This window comes from Diplotaxodon limnothrissa, linkage group LG22 (assembly GCF_057381915.1).
Source record: "Diplotaxodon limnothrissa isolate DT_005_m linkage group LG22, D_limnothrissa_male_GT1.1, whole genome shotgun sequence".
NCBI classification, from domain to species: Eukaryota; Metazoa; Chordata; class Actinopteri; order Cichliformes; family Cichlidae; genus Diplotaxodon; species Diplotaxodon limnothrissa.
In genome coordinates, this window is record NC_140616.1 from 30,377,823 (window position 1) to 30,404,505 (window position 26,683).

Here is a 26,683-nt window from a genome sequence, read left to right on the forward strand (position 1 = left end):
TTGCGAGGAAGCTTATTACAGTCTGCATACAGACCCACTTATGTATTGGGCGGTGATGCGTCAAGGAAAACCGATTTAGTGACATATTTCCTAAGTACTTGTCCAAAATAAAAGAAGAAATGTTTTCATCATGGGCATTAAATGCCGCTAAAGCCGCCTGAGCGAGATGTACGCACGAGCATCGTTACATTTTCAGTCACTTTAGTTAAAATGTTACTTTTGGCTTCATGTCGCCCTGCAGCCGTGCTTGAATTTAGGGTAGACGTTTTCTAGCATGCACTGTACAACCGGAAATCATAATGATAATTCTTGCTGCCTTCACGGTACTGTCGGGTGAGGGGTCACAAATCGAGACAGACTCCTCTCGTTTGCATATACTATTTCCCCACTGCATAGCGAAAGACAACATGACCCCGCATCCTTCACCCTCTATTCGTTAACTTAACCGTCCGCCTTCAACCCAGGACTTATTTACTATAGCGGAGTTGAGTGGACCGCTACTTTTTTTTGCCACTTTTAATTATCTGCCCTGTCCGACCAGCCGGCTGCAGCTGTCTCTCTTCAGCAACGGGAGGTAAGAGAGGTGCTCCGCGGCGGGACAATCCGCTGCTAGCCACCAGCTAACTTAGCTAGCAGGCGAGCTAACCCGTTAGCAGCTGGCGGTGGTCCCAGCCCTTCGACTTAACGCATAAAATGTTTGGCGGTAGCACTCTAGAACGGTGATTTTTTCGTAAACGGTTGCTTGTTTGAAACATTGCTCAGATTGCCCTTAAAGTGCAAGTTTTGGGTAAGTTGTTAGCCGAGACAAGACAGACCGTTTTATCAAGGTAACCAGAGTAAGTAGCATCGTTTCCCGAGTTTTTCAAAATAAAAGTGTAATTTGCGCTCATCATTGGAGCAAAATAATAGTTGTCATTTCAGTAAATGGGTCAAAAGGTGAATACATTTAACTTTCTAAGCGTTTCACATTCATCTTTGTATTTCTATGTGTATAAGTGGATAATGAAATTTGAGAAAAGACATGGCATGTGAAAAGTATTTTACTTTATTTATGTTTGTCGTTTTACAGCTGAGTTAAGTGTAAAAACCTAACATTACATTGAGACATAATTGGAAATAGCCCCAGATAGAAAGAGAGGTGGAAAATAGACTCATTTTGAAAAATAGCTATAAAATAGCTATATGCTTCCGAATTCAGTTTAATTCTGTCTGTGTATAATGTGAAAATGGTTATTGTTATCGAGCTACCAGTTTGTCTTACTTTGAAGGTTGCAAGCATCGCTTCCGCTTTCTAGTCTCGTTCTGGCTAACAGGACAGCTAAGCAGCAGTTGATGGGAGGTTGGTGCTCAGGGGAACCAACTGGAGTTGACGGCGCTAGCTTAGCCAGCACAGGCTGCTAGGGGAGTGATCTGTTGTTGCAGGTTTGGCAAGATGCTAATAGAGGCGATTTAACCGCAACACACTGCAGCAAGTCTCCTGTGTGACTCCTCAGAGGTCCAGCCGAGCTGAACTTCGCTGAGCCATGCGACAGTGGTGTGTCCCCGTTGCGACCCCACGCACTGAACCACTCCCGGGGCGCCTGTCCGTGTCACCACTTCCATCAGGTAAGATCTACAACGAGACAGCGAAACTGTCAAAAGTCAGCCAGCTGCTGAGATCTGGATGTTACAGTTGTGCTTAGAGAGATCCGTGTGTGGTAAAGGTGGGGGGTTAAATCACTGCGCGCTGCTTTGGGAGCGCTTGACTTTTTAAGCAGAGAGTTTTGTAAAAAAAAAAAATCCAACAACTTAACTTTTTCCAGGCGGCAGTGTTCTGGAAGTTTCCTCGTCTTGCAACACATTTAACAAGTTGAACTTTTTCTGTTTGTTGTAGCAGCATCATTATCCATTATTTACAGTTATGCAAAAGTGGAAGAAATTATTCGAGTAGATTTTTGTCATCCAAGAACAGGGCAGGGTGTTTAAAATGTATCATCCTGCTTAGGTGAAAGTGCAAAAGTTTTATCATCATAATGTACTTAATGCACTTCAAGTGAAAGTACTCATGCAGACTTTCATGCAAGATTAAAATCATCTGCAGCTGGAGGCTAATGTTAGTTACTGCTGGTAGATTCAAAAATACATATTAAGGAGACAGATATTTTAGAATACATGCAAAACCTACTTTAGAAGTACTTAAGTGCATTAAACATACTTAATGCTGCTACCTTATTTCCAGAGGTGTCGCCACAGTGCAGTGATCCATATATTTTATTTGGCACAGTTTTTTCGCCATATGCCCTTCCTTCCACTGCTGTACTTCCCTAAAGTACTTGAGTAAATGCACTGAGTTATTTCTACCACTGGTCCTATCTGTACTAACATCTAGTGGCACTGATCATCATAGAAAATCAAATTTGAGGGGGGCTAATGCTACCTGATGCCCCATCTCTTAATACCCATGCTTTTCATGTTAGCAAGGTCATGTCAAATTCCTGCAATTCTTTAAAAAAAAAAGTTTAATGTGATCTTTACTTTTTAGTGCATCTTAGTCATAGGTGAATACTAGGATAAGGCTCCCTGCAGACTTGCGGGACTTAAAAAAAAAAAAAAAACCCTAAAAGGATGGATATGACTCAGCCGAGGTGGGACCTGATGTTAGGTTACGTATGCCAGGGTGATCTTACTTTAATTCCACCCAGGACAAATGGAGCAAGGTTAGCCTAAGTGCAGTGTTGCCAAGCATTTGAAAGGTGGCCAAAACTTTTTTTTTTTGAATGACCCAAAGGGTTCCTCGCAGGAGAACAGTGCGGAGTGCTCTGTTCTCTAAGTGCAGTTTTTTTTATTACCGCGTCGTGTTTTCACTCAAAGTTATTTGGGTTTTTTCGAGTATTAACGTTACTAAAATACTTGGATCAGATTTGCATTTAAAGTGTCATTATAAATAAACTCCTTCAAAGTGCTTGAATCCTGCTGCGTGTGCCTTTCTCATCTATTAATATTCCTTTGATCATTTCTCTGCAGGTTCTGAAAAAGTCTGCAACATGTTATCTCTATTTAAGGTCTGTGAATGGTGTTGAGTGGGGATAAATATAGCCGTTTATGTCTTGGTAACACTGTGAAGTCTCGTGGTGCTGTTTATCTGGTGAGAAATCAGCCCGTCCGTGCTGCTCTCGGGTGTATTAATAGGTTGATGAGTGGTTCAGACTCATTCACAGATTTGGTCTTGTGTCTCATTGGTTTCACCTCGATAAACCCGGCTCATTTACTCTAGATGCCAGAATGGAGTGCTGTGAGGTGGAGCCCCGCTACACCATCGAGCAGATTGACCTCCTGCAGCGCCTGCGCCTGTCCGGCATGACCAAACCTCAGATCATCCACGCTTTGGAGTCCCTGGAGAGGCTGGACCCCGATCACCGCCCGTCCCACTGTGACTCTCACCCGGCCCCTTCCAACAACGCCCCCGCCACTGCTGCCCCAGCCCCGTCCTCGTCGTCATCATCCTCCGCCTCCTCGCTCTCCCTGGCCTCAGCAACCACGCAGACCTCCGGCCTGGACGGCGCCGCGCTGTCCCCAAGCAACAGCTTCGAGGCCTCTCCCCCACCCCTCTATCCTCCCACTGTGGCAGTTCAGCGGTCTTTCAGCTACGACATGATGGGGGAGGAGGATTGGGACCTGGAGGAAAAGGTGGAGGAGTACATGAGGTAAGGAGAGGGAGAACGGGAGGATTGTGGTGCAAGAGAGACCAAAGGAATAGTAGAGAGACTATTATAACATCAGATAATGACAGCTACTATTCCCAGAGGCGAAGGCTTATTCTTCAGAATTTACATGCAGTTAATTCAGGTCAGGTGCTCAGGGATGGCTGAAAAAGGAGAAGCAGCAGTGAATAAGGTTAGTCGGAGCAAAGGCTGGTGTTTTAACCACCGTGTAATGGTTCTTCTGGCAGTGATGGGGCCTTTTGTTGCTTTCGCAGGAGAGACAGCAACCTGGTGAAAGAAGAGATTAAAACTTTCCTGAACAACCGCAGAATCTCTCAGGCGATCGTGGGCCAAGTTACAGGTACTCTGCTTTGCTGTGACATCCCCGATCATTAAACTGTTGATCGTGCAGTGAGAAACACAGGGGGGCTCAGCATTTAATTAGAGTTGAACTTTTGCTGTCTTGATTTAATTCAAACAAAATGCTAAACCAAACGATTCTGTATTGAACAAATGAAAAGCTGATTTCAGGCTTTTTGCTCTTATTCTCTCTGCCAACTCATTCACTCGTGTTTCTTTTTTTTAAACTGCAAAATGAAGTGTAACTGGCTCACAGATGCTCCCATCCCACTTTCGCCAGTTTCTATTCAATACTTGAACCTTGGCTTCAGGCATCTGCTGATGCGGAGTATTGATACTACTGAAACTACTGCAAACTTAAAGCTGTTAAAGTTGTGAAATCTCTCCAAGCTGCTCTTGTTTTGTTGTTAACTCCCTGTTGGATTAAATTTGTTGATAGTTTGAGACCGTTAGGAGACCACGCACACAAAGCAACATTATTGTGTACAATGAAATTGTGGCCGCGTTGCTTTTGGTGGTTTTAAAGATGGCGAGCATGTCTGCAACATGCAATCATGATCAGTTGTAATGAACTAGTGGAAACTCCAGTTTTCACTAGTTGAACATCATAGACTCAGAAATTCAGAAACCTATATAAATAGTGACATAGTTGCTGCAATACGAGGATTTAACTGAAAAATTATTTGGGTGCATAGCAACCTTGCTGGTATAGTAATATAACCAGTTGGCAACCAGTTGAGTCGAGTCCCCTACTGCAAAGAGACAAATTGCACTTATCAGTGTAGACTGATTCAGGTTAATGTCAATGTATTGACAATCTCTCTGCTTTTATAAATGAGACGGCAACTATTTGCAAACTTTCAGCAGTCTGAGTCAAGACTGTTTGGAAAAGACTTGCCTCCTATCAGCCAACCTGTGCAATCACCTTGCGATTGGAAGTGGTTTCCACATCTATTTGCGATCGGTCACCAAATGGGGGAAATTCCACGCCATCACAGATGCTTAGACATGAGTTTCACACATTCTGTTAAAACCTAACCATAAACTACCCCTCAGATACGTCAGGTTTCCATTAGTGGGCTAAGTTAATGTTGTAGCTTATATCTAAAATAAAGATCCTAAAACACAGAATTTCCTGGTCTTGGTGGTCATTTTAGGGCCATCGAGTTGGTAAAAAACTTGAGAAAATATTGTGATTAAAGTGTTTAAATTAACTGCTTTGTCTAACAAAGTTCAGAGAGATTCACTGTACTGTCGTGTAGGCGCCTAACTGGTAACTGGACTTGCTTTCAAAGCCTGAATACAGTTGAGTACCTGAGCACAGTCTGACTTTTAATACCAAGAAAAGGAAAAATAAGCACACAGAGTCAGAAAGATTTTAAAGAGCCTTTTAATGGGCTTCAGCTAATGCCAGCTGTATTATGTGTGTTTGCAGTAGCAGCAGGTTCATGTCAGTAAACTTCTACTCCTTCCTTGAAAATGGATTGCACTACATCACGTCCTTAATTAAAGTATCGATGTCGGGGGATGGCTTCATTAGCTGAACAGGAGTATTCCAGAGCTGGAACGCAGCCGATCTCTCCAGCAGCGCCGCCGCCGATGGTGCGCCGCGACATAAATCATTGTCCTCAACCTGTTAAAATAACGTGTGTCACCTCCCGCACGCAGGCATCAGCCAGAGCTACATTTCTCAGTGGCTGCTGCAGCAGGGCCTGGAGATGAGCGACTCCAAGCGCAGAGCTTTCTACCGCTGGTACCTGCTGGAGAGGAACAACCCAGGTGAGACGCAGGCCAAGAGGTACAAGCGTAACATGTAACTTTTACAGAGGAGAGGAGCGGGACACAGATCCTCCCAGGAATAATGGATTTTGGATTAATTATGAGAAGGTACAGATCAGTGCCTCAAGGTTGAATGTCAGGTTAATGATGAAAGATTACACTGCAGATTAGATAACAGAAGGCTCGTGTTAGAAAGGGATAATATGTCTTGTGTGTCTTGAATGCGAACCACCGCTTGCTAACCCTTCCCCATCCACCTCTCCTCCTCCTCCTCCGCTTTACCCGCCCACCATCCTCCCGCATGGTAAACCCGCACACCTTTAATTCCTCCCGCTTAACCCCAACCTGGTCCACAATGGCTGCGAGGTCGAGAAAGGACACGAGACAAATCTATATTTTCAGCTAAAGGTAGTCCCGTCACAGGAGATTCTAATCGATAACGTTAAGGCTTCTGGTTGGGAGATGAAACTTTAGCGGGCGAATCCGGCTTCTCTGCGCAGGCTAGAGTAACAGCTCGGGTCAGCGCTGACCTCGCCTCGTCCTGAGATGCAAATTCGGCAAGCATTAAAACGGCGACGGCACGACAAACGGGCGTCAACTCAAGATGCTCCCTGCTTTTATTGATTATTGTCAAACAGCATGCTCCCGCACCAAATCATGTCAAAAAGTCCCATCTTTACATTGTTAGTGTGTGAAATAAACAAAGCCGCTGATGGACCATCTGCCGTCCCTGCTGTCTCCTTTCATCTTAATGCTTTATTATTTCCCCCCCACCCACATCGTCCCACTCAGGCTTCGCTTTAGCTCCTCTGTAGTTCCCAGCCCTGACGCTGGAGGTACTCTGGTGCTGGTTTTCATTCCCACATGGCTAACAAACAAGCTATTAACAGTGATACTAACAATAACTACTTTGTCTGCAATGTTTCTGAGCCAAAGTGGCCACAGCGCTTTGCTTCTTACATGAGCTCTTATTGACCTGTCCTCCATGAATCTGTAAAGAAGCAGTGTTGTCTGTGAAATTGATTCCTGATCGGCCAATCCACTGAAATTACAGCGCGTGTATTTGTTGATAAAGTTACCATTTCAAGGCACGTCTGCAGGAGTGTGTCACTTAATCCAGAGACATAGATGCAAACTATCAGCCTCCAGTTGTTGCCACAGCTGGTGTCTGTGTCCCGTGGCGGTGGCCTGCCTGACTATTGGTTTTGTCCCGACTGAAGGGCTGAGGTGGAGTGAAAGCCAGCACAGCGTGAGTCCCAGGGCCAGGGGAGGGGACAGAGACGGGACGGTAGCAGGGGCAAGCGGCAGCCTCCCCAACATCCTCCCCAATCCCAACACCAACCTCAACCCCAACCCATCGTGGAGCAGGCAGAGAGAGCTGCTGATGCACTTGCTGCCATGGTACACTGCTGCAGCCGCAGCTGCCCAAGCCCAGCCAGGTAACTGCGCCCTTACTCGCGCACCCCCACCCCGCCCTCCTTGGCATCAGCAGCTTGCCACAGGAGACACATGCACCACAGTGGGTCTGCATGCTGATCAGCCTGGACCTGCTTTGTCAGCACGGGGTTTTACAGCAGTCTCAGATGGCTCCTAAACTTAGATTTCTAATGCTAAAAAGAAATGGCTCCAGACGTTTCATATCCAGCTCACCATTATAGCGAGTGGGTGTGGTTTAATGTAGTTGTCTCTGTGTGTTCTGAGTCATCCAGGTCATGATAATCTAAGGAACTTGGAAAGAAAAGTGAATGGACTTCTTCAAGTTTCTTAAAGATGTTTCACCTCTCATGCGAGAGGTTGTTCACACGTTTATTTAGAAGTGAGTTTCTTACTCTCTGTTTAAGACTCCCTTTCTGTTCCATTCGTGTCAACCTTTCTGTGACAGTGTTTTCATAAAGCTCGCTTAGTCAAAGTACAGATGGTAAAAAGTTCTGATAGGGTTTGACATAAAATCCCACATGCACTGTGATTGGTACCCCAAATTCTTTACATTCACAATCAGATACTAAACATAGTTCAGTATAACGAAACCATTTTTTCCCCTCTTCCCTGCTACATTTAAACTTTGAGCTTTTAAAAGCTTTTGAAAAGATTCAAAGTCTGTGTCATGCAAATTGTGTTGATATCATGTCCTTTAAAAACCTGAGACATGAATGTGATCTGAAAAGAATAAGACTTGACTTTACTTGACCACTACAAACGCCTTCTGTTTAGGACTGTTTAGGACAGGGCATCATATCAGAGTTTTTTTGTTTGTTTTTTTAAACAAAAAAATCCATTCAAATGCATTTCAGAAAAGTATTTGATCCCTTTGCAAAACATACTTTAGCACCTGGTGGCAAAACCTTTGTTGGCAATCACAGAGGTCAGACGTGTCTTGTAGTTGGCCAAACGTTTTTCACGCAGAGGGGATTTTGTCCCACTCCTCTTTGCAGATCCTCTCCCAGTTATTAATGTTTCGTGGCTGTTTTTTGGCAACTTTAACCTTCAGCTCCCTCCACAGATTTTCTATAGGATTAAGGTCTGGAGACTGACTAAGCCACTCCAAGACCTCAATATACGTCTTCTTCAGCAAATTCTTTGTTGCCTTGGCTGTGTGTTTTGGATCATTGGCATGCTGGAATACCCACCCATTACCTGTTTTTAATGCCCTGACTGAGGGAAGGAGGTTCTCACCCAAGATTTGACGGTACATGGCCTCATCCATCCTCCCTTTGATGCAGTTTGGTTGTACTGTCCCCTTGGCAGAAAAACACCCCCAAAGCATAATGTTTCCACCTCCATGTTTGACCCTGGGGATGGTGTTCTTGGAGTCACAGGCAGCATTCCTCCTCCTCCAAACATGGTGAGTTGAGTTGATGCCAAAGAGATTTTGGTCTCATCTGACCACAACACTTTCTCCCAGTCCTTCTCTGAGTCATTGAGATGTTCAGTGGCATACTTCAAACGGGCCTGTACATCTGCCTCCTTGAGCCGGTGGGGCCTTGTGGACACTCACCGAGCTGCTTGGCGATGGTCTTGTAGCCCATTCCAGCCTTGTGTAGGTCCAAATTCTTGTCACTGACATCCTAGGAAAGCTCTTCTCTTCTCTTCTTTTATACAAGAAACAAGTAGGGTTGGGTATCGTTTAGGTTTTATCCAATACCGGTGCCAAACCGGTACTTTTGAAACGGTGCCGGTGCTTAAACGGTGCTAGAACCGGTGCTTAAAGAATGGAAAACACAAACTTTGTCCAAAAACTTCTTATGTTTTTATTTTTTAGCAGTTTCTTTTTATCTGCAAAATGATAACCAAGTTAGCCTTTTCTGTTCATACAACATACCACCTTTGGTTGGAACTGGTGCTTAAACAATGGAAAACACAAACTTTGTCCTAAAACCTCTCATGTTTAGCTGGGGTTTTTTTTGTTTTGTTTTTTGGAAAAAGATTTCAATGTTAGCCTTTTCTGCAGCTATAGGACATATATGGTATCACTCTATCAAACAAGAAGACAGCCGCATGTAACTACGATGGTGTTTGCTAGTTCACCTTACATGCATTAATGTAATAACGTGGTTAGCCTACTCAACGTAAATTACACACGAACAACATTAAGTTACTCACGCAGAGAAGAACGGCTGCTGCTGCATCATCACCCGTCATCATTTCTGCTACACTGGCAGGGCTAGGGGCCAGGACTCTACTCTTCAGGTTCTTGGGATGTTGCTAACTCCGGGTCCGATAACAGGCACCACACCCGCAGTAGATGTGCTGCTCTGTGTGAGGTCTGGCAGCAAGCTATCAAATACGGTGCATTTCTCGGCTTTAAAAAAAACCGCTATGCTGCCAGGTGTTTCATCAGATTCGAGGTGTTACCTCCTTTGCACAGTATCACCTTAAAGCACTTGTTGCAGGCTGCTGAGTTTGCATCTTTTGCTGTGAAGTACAGCCAGACTTTGACCACTTCACCTTGGGCATTTTTAATCTGCAGCTCTGCTTTAAAGGAACGTACATACCTGGACCCGCCGACTATCCTTGGAAAGGTAAAATGATTGGCTAGAATCCAAAGTGTATGACATCTCAGGAAAAAAAAGCACCGAAATAAAGAACCGAAATGTGCGCTGCTTTTCGGTCTGGTTACTGTTTATGTCAGAACGGTGCCATAATGGCACCGGATACCGGTACCCATCCCTAGTAGCAAGTTGAAAAGGCTGTCATTGTCAGCTTTACCTGTATAAAATACACCTGGGAGCCAGAAATCTTACTGATTTATAGGGGATAAAATACCTATCCTTCATGAAAATGTAAATTAATTGATAACTTTTTTGAAATGCATTTATTTTGTTATCGTTCTGTCTCTCACTGTTCAAGTAAACCTACCATTGAAATTATAGGCTGATCAGTTCTTTGTTAGTGGGCAAACTTACAAGATCAGCAGGGGTTCAAATAATTTTTTCCCTGACTGTATGTGCTAAAATATGCACCGAGGCTACATGAGCACTGTTACCTTGTGCATCATTTTAATTTAGTTTTATTTATACAGCGCCAAATCACAACAACCGTTGCCTCAAGGCACTTTATACTGTAGGTTAAAGACCCTACAATAATACATACAGAGAAAAACCCAACAATCATATGACCCCCTATGAGCAAGCACTTTGGCGACAGTGGGAAGGAAAAACTCCCTTTTAACAGGAAGAAACCTCCAGAACCAGCTCAGGGAGGGGCGGGGCCATCTGCCGCAACTGGAAGGAAAACAGGATAAAGACATGGTGTGAGAGAGAGAAACAGAACCTAATAACAAGTATGATTCAGTGCAGAGAGGTCTGTTAACACATAGTGAGTGAAAAAGCTGACTGAAGAAGAAAAACTCAATGCATCATGGGAATCCCCCGGCAGCCTACATCTATTGCAGCATAACTAAGGGAGGATTCAGGGTCACCTGGTCCAGCCCTAACTATATGCTTTAGCAAAAAGGAAAGTTTTAAGCCTAATCTTAAAAGTAGAGATAGTGTCTGTCTCCTGAATCCAAACTGGAAGCCTGAAAACTGAAGGCTCTCCCTCCCATTCTACTTTTAAATACTCTAGGAACAACAAGTAGGCCTGCAGAGCGAGAGCGAAGTGCTCTAATAGGGTGATATGGTACTACAAGGTCATTAAGATAAGATGTTGCGCAAATGGAAGAACGCAGTCTTACATATTTGTTTAATATGTGCGTTGAAGGAAATATCCTGGTCAAAGATGACTCCAAGGTTCCTCACAGCATTACTGGAGGCCAAGGTAATGCCATCCAGAGTAAGAATCTGCTTAGATACCATATTTCTAAGATTTTCAGGGCCGAGTAAAATAACCTCAGTTTTATCTGAATTAAGAAGCAGAAGGTTAGTGGCCATCCAGGTCTTTATGTCTTTAAGACATTCCTGCAGTTTAACTAATTGGTGTGTGTTATCTGGCTTCATGGACAGATAGAGCTGGGGGTCATCTGCATAGCAGTGAAAATGTATGCTATGTCTTCTAATGATACTGCCTAAGGGAAGCATGTATAATGTAAACAGAATTGGTCCTAGCACTGAACCCTGTGGAACTCCATAATTAACCTCAGTGTGTGAAGAGGACTCTCCATTTACATGTACAAATTGGAGTCTGTTAGATAGATATGATACAAACCACTGCAGTGCAGTACCTGTAATACCTACAGCATGTTCTAATCGCTCTAATAGGATATTATGGTCAACAGTACCGAACGCTGCACTAAGGTCTAGCAGGACAAGCACAGAGATGAGTCCACTGTCAGAGGCCATAAGAAGATCATTTGTAACCTTCACTAAAGCTGTTTCTGTGCTGTGATGAGCTCTGAAACCTGAAACTCTGAAACAGTTAACAGATCTAACAGATCTGTTAACTGTTTGACAACTAGTCTTTCAAGGATTTTTGATATGAAAGGAGGGTTGGAGATTGGCCTATAATTAGCTAAGACAGCTGGGTCAAGAGATGACTTCATCAGAGTGAAAAAAGTTATTTCAGAAGACTGAAATAATAATAATTTTAATGGGTTGTGTCTGGAGGGACAAAAACATGATAAAATGAACAAAAATGAGTAAACCTCAGTTTTTAAATGCCAAAAGGTGTTACACATCGGATAAGACGATGTCAAACCTTCCGCTATAAAGAAAAACATATTGAAGGACACAGCAACGCCCTTTGTAAAGGTCTGGTCTTGGAAAGTGAAGTTGCATGCTCTCCCTTCGACAGGTGCTACCTTATCAATGCGTTCTTTGGTGAAGGAAGAGCCTGACTGGAGGACGGGGATCATGACAGGCGACAGAGCAGGGATAGTGGGCGGTCCACTGAGGCTGCGCAGAGGAAGCCGTTTCACCTGGAGAAAGGAATGCCAATCAATTATGGAGAGGTGAGGAAGGTTTAGCACTAATTTAGACTTGGCTTATGGTTTTCCATTCAGCTTTATTTTCTGTCGTGTATCAGGTTTGGATTGTTGGAGTAGCACTTTAAGCAGAGATTTTCAGACTAGGGATGTTCCTGGTGACAAAAAAATTAGACTAGCAAACTAATGTGAAACTAATAAACACTTAGATGTCAAAAACTGTCAAAGACATTTGAAATCATTAATCACATTCTTCAATCATACTTTAAATGCTGCTTAACTATGTGGCACCTCACATCATGGATTATGAATATGGCATTTTATACATTAAAATGAAAATTAAGAAGAAGGAAAAAAAGAACAGCTCATGTTGAATATGATATGAAAATATGTTACTGAAAAGATGTTCAAGTCTCATTATTATCCATCAGTACATTTTCTTCGACTTGTCTGGGGCTGGGTCACGCCTGAGCAGAGCGGCCTCCTCCAGCTTATCCTGCGAAACACTGGGCGTACCAGGCCAGCCGAGAGAGTAATCTCTCCAGCGTGTCCTGGGTCTACCCCTGGGTCTCCTCCAGGTAGGACACCTCATCCAGGAGGTGACCACCTCAACAGGCTCCTTTGGTGCCAAGGAGTAACAGCTCCAGTCTGAGCCTCTCCCAAATGGCCGAACTCCTCATCCTCTGTTATGGAGAGGCCAGCCACCCTTAAGATAAAGCAGATTTCCACTGCTTATATCTGCAATGTCATTATGTCGCGTTTAGAACACTAATAATAATATGCTCAACAAAAAGATCAGGTTTAGATGAAGAGCCTTGTGGCGTTTTTCTACAACAGTGTCGGGACTGCAGCGCCATCTGATGGCAGATGGCTGCATAATATTTAGGACACAAAAATTTACAGACGATGAATATCAAAATGTTAACAGAATAAATGATACTGAACGAGCAATGATTAATCATCTGGTCAACTAGTCACACCCAGACCTAGACCTCCCTCCCCCCAGCCACTTCTTCAAGGATGGGAGGGACACAGAGATGTTTCCAAGCCAACAAAGAGACATAATTTATCCAGCATCATGGGTCATGGGTCTTGAACCACCTCACCTGGCTCTTCGATGTGGAGGAGTGGTGGTTCTACTCTGAGCCCTTCAGAGTGACCAAGCTTCTCTATCACTAAAGGACAGGGTGAGGTCCACAGGAGTGTGTGACCCAATACCCTTCAGAGGAAGTTCATTTCACTTGCATCCAGAATCTCAGTCTTTTAGTCCCTGCCCACAACTCCTTGCTATAGCTGAAAGTATGAATGTAGCCACCAGTAAATTGACAACTTCACCTTCAGCCCTCTGTTCACCATGACAGAGCAATATAATCTCAGCATTACTGCAGACCATCTGTCAGGCTTATAGTTTGTTTTACCACCGTCTGTAGGTCCTCACCTCTGACAGATACCCTTTGTAATCTGGTCTTGACTGGTCCTGGCTGTAGCTCAACGAAAGAGCATGTGAGTTTGGCTTTTGAGGGAGGGGCACCGATGGGGAAGGGGTGTGCTTTATTTAGGACACAAGATATAATTTGAGCTTTGGTTAAAGAAAATGAAAAGTCACTGTTTTATCCTGGTTGTCTTGTTTTCAAAGTTAACTTAGCTGAAATTCAAATTCAGTTAGTCACGCACTGCTTCATAGGACCGAGGTTATTACAGTAAACTAAAACTAAATTCAAATCTAAAACCAGGTGGGACAAAACATTTTATATGAACTAAAAATGGCCTTTGGAAAAAAAACAAAACAAAATAAAACCGCTCAAATGATTTTGTAAATTTCCAAAATTAAAATTTGCCACAACCCGCCTAACTAGGGTTAGTACTGTGTCTGTTCTGTTGTTCCGAAATATTTCCGCTGACAGCTGTCCCGTCTTCATAAGTGCAGTGACCAAAACAAATAGTGAAACTTACAAACCTAAGGTCAAACTACATAATTAGAATAACTCTGGATGGATCCTAAATTGTCACCATAAACATCTGCAGCCCCTTAAACAATGACTGGAAAATTCCCGTGGTCGCCTGTTGTGCTTAGATAAAGTTTATGTGCCGCTCTGAAGTAAAAAAAAGGTCATAGAAAGCAGCCGAGATCGGCAGAACACTTTAGATGACTCGGAGCACATCTGTGCTCGAGTTCTTGGAGCAGAAGCGCAGCGTCGCTTAAGCTAATGGTCAGCATTATAAACCTTTCCAGTATTTGTGTCCTTTATGGCTTCTTTGCCGCGGCTTCCTGCTCTCAGTGGCGAGCAGAACCGGCTCAGTTTATGATGTCATTTTTCATTAAGGCTGCTGTGACCCTGCTTCCCTGGTACGTATTTGTCCCAGACAGTCTTCTCAGTAACCTAGACGGATGCTGAGAAAGAGGAGCACGGTGCCCGCTGTGTGCAATTGATTTCTCTATTAAATGGTTGCTGTAAGTATAGGGTGCAGTCTGGGCACTCAAAGTAATAAGAGCACGCAGACAACACTCACCAGCAGTACCCCGGGATTACGCAATTCTACTGCAGTGCTGATCCTTATGAGCTAGTTCAGATCCAAGGACGATACAGTAGAGGTGAAGATGATGTGTGTGAGGGAGGGAGGTGAAAGGATAGGAGAGCTGGGAGAAATTGATCCCTGTGGTTTTTTTTAATGTGAAATAATGATTCTTTTTCACTGTTAGACAGACAGGAAAAGGAAAGAGATGAGTAACACAAATTTGCAAAGAAAAAGATAGAAATAAATAGTTGTATTTACGGGGTTAGAGTTTTGAATGTTGAAAGCTTAAAATGAATCTGCTTAATGGGTTCGTTAATCTGTCCCTTCACGGCGTGAACCCTCCCCGCTGCTCTCTCGCTGTGTAAACATTGTCTTTAACTCTCCTGCCGCTTACTGCAAAAGCCTGAAAAGTTGATGAGGTGTAAAATTAGGGCGTAACTAGCTCGGCTCAGACCGGCGCTGCGCGTCGACTAATAAATGCCCGTGACGCCTGCGTGATTGAGCTCTTTGCCAACAGAGCGGCTCTTCATGTCTTCCAGCTTCTTCATGGAGAACCAGTATCCAGATGAGGCGAAGCGGGAGGAGATCGCCAACGCCTGCAACTCCGTCATCCAGAAACCAGGTAGCAAGAGGGGTTCGTCAGTAAAGCGCACTTTTCTGAGTTCTGAAAATACATCTTGCTGAATTGATGTCAGCTGACAGGTGATTAGTCGCTGACGTTCATCATTATTAGTCTTTTTTTTTTTTTTTAGTTAAAATGCTACCTGCAGCTTATCGAACGGGAACACCTGCTGCTTTTCTGTCATGCACATCATTCATAAACGCTGTTGGAGAAAGCAAGTGAGCAAGAGCTTTAGCTTTTTCCTGGAGTTTCTGATTGGACCGTTCGAACCTTCTGAAGATGTTTTTCCTCATCACAGAACTGCTTCACCACTCCTGAATTCTGAAGCTGCTTCGAAGCTGATGGTCATATGTCAACAGTTTAATTCGCTCTCATCAGTCGTCGCTAAAGGTCGCTCATCTGGAAGCTGTTGCTCTGTAACTGCGTTCGACTTTCCAGTGCCGGTCGCTTGTTTTGCTTCAATCACTCTGCAGCATCTTTAAAATCCACAAACTCCGTAGACTCATTCTTTGAAACTTTCAGCTCCAGTTTAGCTCCAGTTAGCCAAATTCTGTCTTATTTTTGAGGTTCTCTACCTGCAGATTCACAGGCTGCTGTTGTGGCGGTCCTCCACGTTACTCAGCTGCCTTTCCAAGTGAGTCTCTCCTACTTCAGACAGACTCTAACTCCACATTGTTATTCTGCTCTAAAGATCCACTGATGGATCCACTGGAGAGCCACTTGAACCAGTACCAACAGTAGGGTGGTAACTGTTGGATGCTTCAGTCCAGAGTGGGAGTAGGGGCAGCTGAAGGACATTTTGGACTATCATGTTAACAACATAGCCAGCCTGCAGGCAGAGAAACAGGATGTGTAAGCAGCGCCTGGAATTGCAAAACAAAATCCTTAGGATTTGCACATTTAACTGTTTTGTATGTTTGGTTTGTTTCAACCTTCAGGCTGTAAGCTGTCAGAGTTTGAGCGTGTGACGGCGCTGAAGGTTTACAACTGGTTCGCCAATCGTCGGAAGGAGATGAAGAGGAGAGCGAATATAGGTGAGGAAGATGGAAACATAGGAACGACAGATTAAGGCTTTTGGAAATGTTAGCTTCTGCTGTTAATTAATTTATATGCACATTTTCTACACATTATATTTATCTCACTTCTGCTTCCTCATCTGACCCAACCAGAAGCTGCCATTTTGGAAAGCCATGGGATCGAGGTACCAAGTCCAAGCTGCCACTCGAATGGGGAGGAAGGAGAGATGCAGGAGTTCACGGATCAGGTGACTCATCGATTCTCAGAGCAAGTAAGTAAACACGGACTTAATTACATGACCATATTCTACCCAAGGAGAGGCCAGAACAAATAACTAGCAGGAACACGTATAGGCCGGGTAAAACTGCTCGCGTTGATGCTCCATGTCGCACTGCTCAGAAAATTAAAGGAACACTTTGAAAATGCATCAGATCTGTAATCATGCTGGACATGTATGCAATCAGAGGGCTGAGTTCAAACAAGCCCCCCAAATGTAGAAAATGATGTAGCAGGTTAGTCCGTTTTACCCAAATTTCATTGCAGCAACTCAAAATGGTGCTCAGTAGTTTGTGTGGCCCCCCTGTGGTTGTATGCATGCCTAAAGCATCGGGGCATGGTCCCAGTGAAATGACAGGTGGTGTTCTGGGGGTCTCCTTCCAGATCTGGACCAGAGCATCACTGAACTCCTGGACAGTCTGTCCCAGAGGTGTTCTACAGGGTTAAGGGTTAGCTAATACATTACTCAGCCCATAGTAGTACAGATATTCAGCATAATGTTTTTCCCATTGAGATAAATTTTCATTTATTAATTAATTAATTTTTTGAACAGTGAATTTACATCTTTTCCACTAAAAGCACAGAGCGGCGACGGTCATCATGAACAATATTCACGAGGCTGAATTGTAAAAGCAATACTGAGACCACAAGAATCCTAGTGATGCCGTACCTGCTTACACGTTAAGAAAACGGTGCATTTTTCACACATTTTCGAACGCCTTCAGTGTGAACAAACACGGAGCTGCTGCTGCTCTGCTGACACGCTACGCCTTCTGTGCAGACACAGTGTAGCAGCCAGAGTTTACTAAACTGTACAAATTGCAGGAAGTCACTGGGGCCAGAGCAGAAGCTGGGGCCAGCTGTTAGCTGGTCACAGCAGGCAAGGCATAAACACAGTATGCAGCACTTCCACAGCCGCTTCACTGCCCTTAACAAGCTGCCCAAGCCCAAACTGCTGCCTTAAGACTGACAAGAGGGCCTGAGCTGCTATACGAGAGAAAAGGGACCCACTTTTTGAAGTGATATCGAATAAAAGCGACACTAAAGTCCCAACTGTTTTGCTTATGCATCCACAGGAAGACACGTCTTCCCAGAGGATTGTCGACCAACAGGATCCCGCCTCGCTCGCTTCTACGGAGGTGGCAGCCTTGCCGAGCCCCCGCCCTCAGGTTCTGGAACAGAAAGAAGAGGATTCAAAAAGGGAGAGCGTGGATGAAGAGTGACTGAAGTCGGGCACGTCTGTGTTCGAATTTTATTCAGATGAAATAAGGAAACATTAAGTGTCTCCTGCTCCACCAATGCAGGGCCTTTTCGGGCCTGAGTCACCCAAATATGAAAGGGAGGAGGGTGCGGAAGCTCGCTGAGGTGCCTCAGATGGTAAGGAGGCCACTGTATTTATCAACAGTAATCCTGCTTATATTAACGGCAATATACAGTATATAAACATCTAAATATATATATCAATATATATAGTGCATTCCAAGATGGTATTAAAAAGCCTAAATTCCTTAGAGGGAGAATCATGTAAGTGATACCTCGCCTATTTTAAGCTAAGCGTTTTCTGTTTTTGTGCTCCATGCCTTCTTTGAGCTTTGTTTTTTAAAGGGTGGCTGTTTGATGGACTGTGGTGACGGGAATGTGCTGAGCCTGCAGGTCGGGTGTGTCGGGGTGGTGGGGATAAAGTGCGACATCAAGGATCTAGCGTGCGGCGAAACAAACGCCCTCTGTTTTCTTGAACGTCTTGACCTCTTCCCCCCCTCCCTCCATCTGATCCGTAAGACTGCAACCTCAATCGGTCAATCGATTGAGTCAATCAGTCGATCAATCAAGGAGTGCTGTTGCCATCAAAAGCCCTGAGGGACAACCGGAATCTCAGGTAATCCCAAAAATCGTGGATAAAGGCGGTGAAGAGTTGCACCAGGTTTCTTTCGTGTCTTAACGTGTGCTTCGTTTTCTTCGTCTTAACTGTTTAACCGAAACAGGAAGTGTTATTTATACCTTTTGATATTAGCCAGACATGCCTAGGACTAAGTATCACACTATCTGTCTTCTTTCTTATATTTAATGCTGCTGTCTCCAACCTCAGCCAGTGAAGCTAGACTAGAAACATAAAGTCTACTCAGTTTTTTTTTTCTTGTTTCTTTTTTATCGTTTGAAAGAACGCTAAAACAAATGTGATCAAAAATCATTGTGCAACAACATAAATGCTACAAGTTACCCTCACTTTCTATTGGGATAAGCTAAAGCTCGAGCTTGTAAATTTCTCAGGCTGCAAAGCTGCACTTCGGAGTGAATCTTACTGGAATTGTGTTCGAGGAGCTCTCCGACATGTACATAACCCAGAAAAAAAATCCCGCACCTATGGGTGCTTTCCTTTCAGTCCATTAGCAGTATATAGAAACTTATTTGTCAGACTTGAAATATGAATAGCTGAACTTTGCATTACATAATCCCTCATATATTCACTGGCCTAAGGCCTTGGAAGTTACCTCCTTGATGTTCATATAATGAACAAAAACTCATGTTCTCAAATTGCGGGTGGGGGCGGCTACCATTTTACCTCCTAATGCCAAAGCTATGCCACGGTAGAGAAACCAGGAAGTGATGGTCACAACACTATAGCTATACAATAGATAGGTTTATTTGCTCAGTACAACACTAGCCAACTCAAGCTTACCTCAGAGTTCCTGTGTGACAGGCGTGCACGACGGGTTTAGTGTCACGAAGCTTCGACAGCAGCCCTCATTGTGACTGTTTATGATATGGACAGTGTCATGTAGCTTTTATGGCGCTGGGGTTTGCCCTGTGTTGATAATGTATTCTCACCTCAGACAGTTCCCTCGTCCAGCTTTGGACAGGAAAGCTGCACACCATTATGATTATAATGCTCCTCTCTATCTCTCTGCTTTTATCTGACAAGGGAAACCAGTAACGATAATAAAATTGTACACAACCAGTGGAATATGTCTTCATTTATTTCAAAGGATGTAATGTTAGGTTAGGCTTTTCCTTATTTCTTTTTTTATATTTATACTGTTATATTACAGCTAATGTTTCAAATGATGAGGTTGGTGTAGGCGTGAGTAACCCCCGTCAGGCAAAAGCTCTGGCTTCAGATTCCTCTAAACGTGTGGTTTAAGAAAGTTACTTCTACTGTGGGCTTGGTATGATGAGGACCTTAATATGGTCATTTTAGGTGCACAGCTCTGCTCATGAGCACACAAGCACCTCCGACCTGCTGTAAAACCTTTTCCTGAGAGGGAGCCAGTCGGAAGGAAGCTGAGCTAAAAGGGAAAGCAGCTAAAATGTCTGCTTTCAGACAGGCGGCGCTAAGGCCGATATAAGATCAGTAGAGATTATTTATGAACTAAGAATCATACAAAGCTGTTTTAGTAGATTTTTAGTTATGTGTAGTTATCTGGTAGGGCTTACCAAAGTTATGTCATCATAATGAGATACAAAAAAACAGTTCATGATGTTCATGAACTCATGATTTTGAGTTCATGATCATTTTTTTGTGTTACATCAAGAGCGAATATCCCCAATATAATCTTGTTCCTGCATGTGAAGAAGGGAGCACAGAAGCCCCACCCACCTGCTGTTCAGGCTTTGTGTTCAAGAGGGGCAGCCAATCATAAGAAAGCCGGCTTACTGGGAAAGAGTACGGGGCTAAAACAGCTTGTTTCAATCAGAGAATAAACTGAGGAGCTCATTAACAGCCGAGAGCAGTAGGTTGGGTTTGATTCTGGAAGGAGACACAAATCAAAAATGCTGAGCTACCTGCTGTGGTGGCCCCTTATGAACAAGGGAGCAGCTAAAAGCAGCTTTATTCAAAACCTAACCCAAAATAAACGGGGATCATTGTGAGTCATACAAAACTACTCTAGCAGAGTCCCAAGAATAAAAATCTAAACTAAATGTGAAAGGCCCTCTTTAAGGTTTTGTTTTTGGAATGGGAACATTCACTGAGGGATAAGAAGGTGAAAACATTTCAAACAGTTTTTCGTCACACACCAATTAGAACAGAATTATTATTATTATAAATAATTTAAGAAAGAAATTATATAGTTAGTAGTTCTAACTTAATGTTAGTCATAATTCAATGTTAGTTTAAGCGAATGGTTTCTAATGAGTGCACCACAGATGTCAGGAGAAGTGGCAGCACTGTGATTTTTATCTGCCAGAGCAGAAAGTCAGGGTCACAGATGATGTTGGCAGATAACAGATGTAGTGGAACAACACGGTGAGCAAATCTTCCAAGCATTAGCTGCTAATAACTCACCAAACCTTCGTATCCAACATGACTGAAAATGTTCAACTCGAAGCACCAGCGGCCTGCAGGACTGTTGAAGCATGTCCTGTACAAGAAAATAAAATGCATTTGACCTCAAGATCAAATTTGAGTTCATTCACACGTTGAGCTGGTGTCCAAATTTCACCTGTTTAAAGTGGTGCTTCATTTCTCACCACAGGATGGCAATGTTATCACTTAACTGTGCATAAAAGATGCTTGAGTGAAGAAAGGGGATCAAGCCTGAAAAATGTGTAAAGGCATTGTAAAGCCTATCAGCTGACATGGTATATGTTATTATGAACTGGGCCTGTAATGCTGTGATAAGCAGTTTGTTGGTGTGAGCTGAATGTTGAAGGGTACCTTAAAAGTGCTGGATACTCCTATTAAACATGGCTGAGATTTCATACAACACCAAATATAAGAAGAAAATGCTCCTCTCAGGCAAAGAAGCCCCCACCCTACTGGGTTTCACAGCTTTTGTTCCTCAGTGGCAGCCAATCAGAAGAAAGCTGATCTAGATGAAGGTTGTTTGAGACTGTGACAGAGTGAGTGCACCAGGGCCAAGTATAAGGTAAGTTAAATATGAACTGCGATTTCCAGTAGAGTCTAAGAATAAATACGAATGGGAATGAGTGTAATAGCAAGATAAAGAGCTGAGGGAAGAGTAATTAAGTACAAACAGGAGCCAGTTGGTAATTATTTGGAAGCTGATTCAGCAAATACAGAAGCTGATATATTTGGAATTACCTATGTGATCTCTGCACCAGCTGAGATCCTTATGGATGGGTATGAAACGTGCCCCACGTTTTGATTGGCTCCAGTTTATTAGAAATGCACTGATTCCTGCTGAGACCCAACGACGATTACAAGGCAGAGCAGCAGCTGAAAAACACAGTTTTAACAGCTATTCCAAAAGAAATAATGAATGCATATACAACTCAATCATTTCTGTTTATATAAGAAATTGGGGAAACTTTTGTATAGTGTCTGTCTGCCTCCCTGAGCCTGGTTCTGCTGGAGGTTTCTTCTTGTTAAAAGAAGGGGGGTCATCTGTTGGGGTTTTCTCTATCATTGTAGGGTGTTTACATTACAATATAAAATGCATTGAGGTGACTGATTTGATTCTATATAAATAAAGTCGAACTGATTCTGAGATTTTAATAAACTTTTAGTAATGCACTGCAATTCTGTACTTTGAGTTGCACAATTTCTAACTCACTGAGTTTTAGCAGTGTGCGTGACACAACTGCACAAGGTTAAAGAGAAAAATACTATTTAGAAAGACCACTCCATTGACCATGAACACACTGACAACATGATAAAAGTGATGATTCTAATCCTTCAGAAATCTAATTGTTTCAGAAAGTGCTGGAAGTCTGAGTCTCTACTATTGTTGTGGGTCCTTGTATGCTTGCAGTCAACAGCTAAGAAGAGTTCCTTTACATGTTGTTCCATCCTTAAACCACATGAGGGAGACATTGTCTGCTGCTGATTGCTAGGCCCTGTCGTCAGCAGACTGTTCCTACTGTACCTTAAGGCAGTAGTGTTAATGTTGAACTGTTGGATCTTCTTTTGAAAAGGAAAAGAAAAAAATCTTACCCTGCATGTTAAAAATGACTTGAAAGAGAAAGTGCTTTTTACTAAGACATCTTCACATTTCTTTTTGCCTCCTCATGCTGGTATAAGACAATATGATGAGTGTCAGCAAGTGTCAGAAATCACACTGACGTATTTGCAAGTCAAATCAGCTCGGCTCCCTTTGTTTTTTTCTGTTGTCGGGCATTTTTTGAATAATCGTGTTGCAGTAAAATCCTCAACCATCTGGTACGTTTAGCAGCCCGCCTGAAGCAAACTCCCTATCCTACAGGCCGAATGCATCTCACTGTGCATGTGTTCAGTTAATTCATGCTGTGAAAATGTGTCAGTCTAAAGTAATTTTGTGATGCATGGCTTCAGCTGCTTTTATTTTATTTATTTATTGTGATCTTATGATCATCCAGTCTAGATATGATCATCAATATGAAAAACTCTGATTCAAGAAGATATATGAGTCAAGATAACACATGTTGAGATGATGCAAACTGTAGTAATTTGCTTTACTGAAAATCTTTTGCTTTTGAATCAAATCTAAACAGGTAAGTGAAAAGATCCACGCCACTCATTTCTGTGCACGCCAAGCTTAATTAAAAGCCTGATAACAGGTTGACAGGCCTGCACAGTCTGAAAGACTAAACACGTGCCATTTAATAGCTTTATATTGACTACATTACATGAGCTGAATGTCGTCTTCGCCTATCTCGTTTCTTTTTTAAGTGGTCACGCATTGCTTTCCTTGCTTGTCTTGATTGCCCTTAAATTTAGGGAGGGTTCAACGAGACCGCTCTCATTCCCAACGTGTAACATACCGACGATTTGTCACATCCCGAGGCGTCCCATAGGAACCCGAACGGTAACCTTCCGCGTCCCTATGATACGCACCAGATTGTGGATGGAATCCAATAGAATGACGCTCACGGCGGTAACACATCCGGGTTAGCCGTGTATTCCAGCCCTAACCATAACCGAAATCATTAGATAGTGTCTACACACGCACTAGTGTTTTAGTGCGTGTGTAGATTCATTCCAAACAGTTCTTATGTTTCTGAACACATAACACACAGACGGGTTGGGTGGCCGAAAGCTTAACATACCAGTGATTTGGCACATAGTGTCATTATGTTGCGCTTTGGGATGAGAACGTGTTGGTTTAACTGAATACTGCTTTAAGCTGAACTGTGTTATTAGGGATTAATGCTGAATTTACCCATGGTATTGATCTGATATCAGTGTCTGAATGTTTTACCTGGATGATGAGCTGCAAAGATAAAGTGGACATGTTTCCCCATAGATAGATCGATATGATGGTGAACGCTAGTAATAAACCTGGACCAAACTTTTAAAAATGAGTGTGACTAATTCCTGTAAATGCCCAGCTGTTCTCCCTGACTCTTGTGTGTATGATTTCAGTAATGATTTCATGTTTATTCCCAGCAGGAGCATTTGTCCTTTGCATTCAGTTTTGTCCTTAACCTGTGTATATCTCAGAGATACAAACAGTCTTGGTAAAACTGCATTTGATGCCCTGAGAAGGAGAGCAGGTTGGTAAATGTTGGGTAGCCAAGCTAGCTGGTCCTAGCTTCTGACTAGCAGTCCTAAAGAGTTTTAATAATGACCCATTTTCTAATGTATTCTTACTTTCTCTGTAGCCACTGATTCAGTTTTTACTCCACTGACAGCTGCCATTTATTGTGATGCATAAACATGGGCGTCATAATAAAATCTCACTGAATTTGAGTTTGGGTTGTCACTGTTACCAACTATTAATTTGTACTTAGTTAAATAAAAACATCCCCTTTCAAAGTTCTTATTCTGCTTTGATTAGTAAAATGTAAAACTGTTTTGATTGTTTTGAAAGCTCAGTTTAAGGCCGTTAGTATCAGCAAGTTTTTCAGTCATGTGACCACAGACCACTTACAATAATTTGTCTGCCATTTTGGTCATGCAAGCTCGAATGAAAAAGGCCTCATTCGCACAGGCGTAGAAACCAGTTGGCAAGCATCTGGCAAACACTGGCCATGGGGAGAAAAAATGTTCCCAGACTGGTTTGCAAGTGGTTGCTGGAGGTTTCTGGCTGTCAGTGTAAAATTAATTGTTAAAGCCTGATTGACACAAGCCTAGAGAGGAGGTCACTGACTGCTGAGACCATCGCCCTTCAAGATTAACTTTGCACACTTTGAAATGAGACACAATTTTAACTCTGAACTATAAACATTCTCTGTTTTGTGTTTGAAATGCACTTTTCAAGTTTTGCTATTAGTAGTAGTAGCCTATGTTTTTCATACAAAACAGTATCTTCCATGCAAACTACGGGGTCACTTCGATAATCTTACCTTCAATGAAATGTGCATTGCATAATCTACTGTAAACTTTAGGCTCCCACTGTTTGCGATTCACCGCGGCAATCCAATTTGGGAGGAAAGTGATAAAAACAAAAGTTCTCTTTCTGTGCTTTATGATTGCTAAAGCCAACAGGGCAGCAGAAAATAGTTTTAATTCACAAATAAACAACGTGAGTTGTGTCAAAGGTCATGTCAGTAGGTTGTATCACATCCAATATGACGGACAACTCTCAAGCAATGTGTTTGCGACATGACACAAGGAACATGAATTGACAAATCCACAGTCGCTTTCATCTTCGTGTCTTTCATCTTTATTTCATACGTAAAATATTTATTATAATTTTAATACTGCATTTGGTAGATCTGTCATGGGATATCCAAAAGGAACACAAGACTGGGACTTTGAGCAAAACAAAAGGCTTCTTCAGAATGGCAGCACCAGAAACCCATCTTGTAAGTGGGATAAAATGGTAACAAGCTTTTTTCCAAGGACTATAAAATGATGTATATTTAACTCATGTGTATTTATTCTTTATTTCATCTTTGTTAATATACCCACCAGTACTCAAAAGAAGAACGGCAGCCTTGTGGAGATGTTAAATAAAGCGAATGCTCAGAAACAGCAGTCTCTCTCATCCTTCTCTCCGACATGATCGTAATGTAGAACGACTGCACAGATATACGAGATCAATCATCTCATATTGATGCTGCTCTATATGTTGGAGCCTTCTTCTTTTTTAATGACTCAAGGTCTTCCTCTTTCCAGTTCCCAGGGAAATCAGCCAATCATAGACAAAGACCAGGAGAAAGAGACTTAATTACTGTGAGTCAGTATTAGGTGGCACCTCTGTGTTAATACGCGCACAAACAACAAAATGTCTTTTGAAAGCTGTACACTGAAGTACACCCAAGTCCAAATCCAAACCCTTTCAGGTATAAATACCCGCCCACAGACACTTTGTTAAGCAGCGTGCGTCCAATTCAGTCACACAAACGCACACACAGTGGGGTGGTTTTGGCAGCGTCAGGTTTTGAGGCCGGCGTGCCCGTTCTATCATTCATTCCCTCAGAAGTGTTTTTCATCCTCTTTTACCCCTGTGGAAAAACAGAATTCATGACCTGCCACCTTTTTTTGCTGACTGCACAGGCCATCCGCTGCCTCGGTAAACGATTTTCCCGGCTTTTTTCAGGCGCCTCACAAAACACTTGATGACACAAGTGGCATGAAAAGTATGCAATTCAATTTGTCAGTGGTTATTACTTCGCAGCGTGGACAGTTATAGTTATGTGTTGATTACAGGCAGATTTTTATTTTTCCTCCTGTCGAGCTGACTGTCACTTCAGGCAGTTGGGAAAAGCAAAAGTGTTTATTTCTTCCCTTTAGCAATCTATTAAATGCCTGATTAAATATCATCTAATGGTGAGGCTCACCTTTTTGTGAGGTGTCTCTTTGTGTGGCTGGAGAAACAAGAAAGTGAGAAATGAGGTGGGGGAGTGGGGTGTTACATCAATGGAGGATAAAGAAGCAGAAGGGGAGGTTTTCTTCAGACTGGCAGCAGACTGGAGAATTTGTGTGATCGTAAGAGGAAATACCGTCTGCTTTGATCTGATTTCCACTGGAGTGTTTGGCTTGGGTGTTTAAATAAAGCACTGGCTATAGTCAAACTCTGGTATTTGCCCTTGAAAGAATAACACTGGAAGATATGAGTACAAACCTTTTTTTTTTGACCATGTCCTATTTTGCAGGACAAAAAAATGGAAACTACACACACACACACTTAGAAAAATCGCAGTGACACACTGTGCCCTGAATCTGTCAGGACCTTAGTCCCCCCCTCTCTC

At 42.9% G+C, this 26,683-nt stretch overlaps 1 protein-coding gene across 1 annotated transcript; it reads left to right on the forward strand.

The window, feature by feature from the left end:
* Positions 1–364: 364 nt before the first annotated feature.
* LOC146610141 (homeobox-containing protein 1) lies at positions 365–19,560 on the forward strand. The gene is made up of 11 exons (XM_085345810.1): positions 365–574; positions 1,494–1,605; positions 3,254–3,683; positions 3,956–4,041; positions 5,709–5,819; positions 7,040–7,258; positions 12,048–12,204; positions 15,234–15,316; positions 16,255–16,350; positions 16,486–16,604; positions 17,686–19,560. The coding sequence occupies exons 2-11, from the start codon at positions 1,524–1,526 to the stop codon at positions 17,830–17,832; spliced, it is 1,530 nt and encodes a 509-aa protein (XP_085201936.1). The 5' UTR covers positions 365–574; positions 1,494–1,523; the 3' UTR covers positions 17,833–19,560.
* Positions 19,561–26,683: the final 7,123 nt, after the last annotated feature.

Excerpts from the sequence above, each read along its gene's own strand:
- LOC146610141 (XM_085345810.1), top strand. The coding sequence starts at position 1,524 with ATGCGACAGTGGTGTGTCCCCGTTGCGACCCCACGCACTGAACCACTC. Across the intron at positions 12,205-15,233 it reads TGCCAATCAATTATGGAGAG|CTTCTTCATGGAGAACCAGT; the intron begins GTGAGGAAGGTT and ends CATGTCTTCCAG. Across the intron at positions 16,605-17,685 it reads CTCATCGATTCTCAGAGCAA|GAAGACACGTCTTCCCAGAG; the intron begins GTAAGTAAACAC and ends ATGCATCCACAG.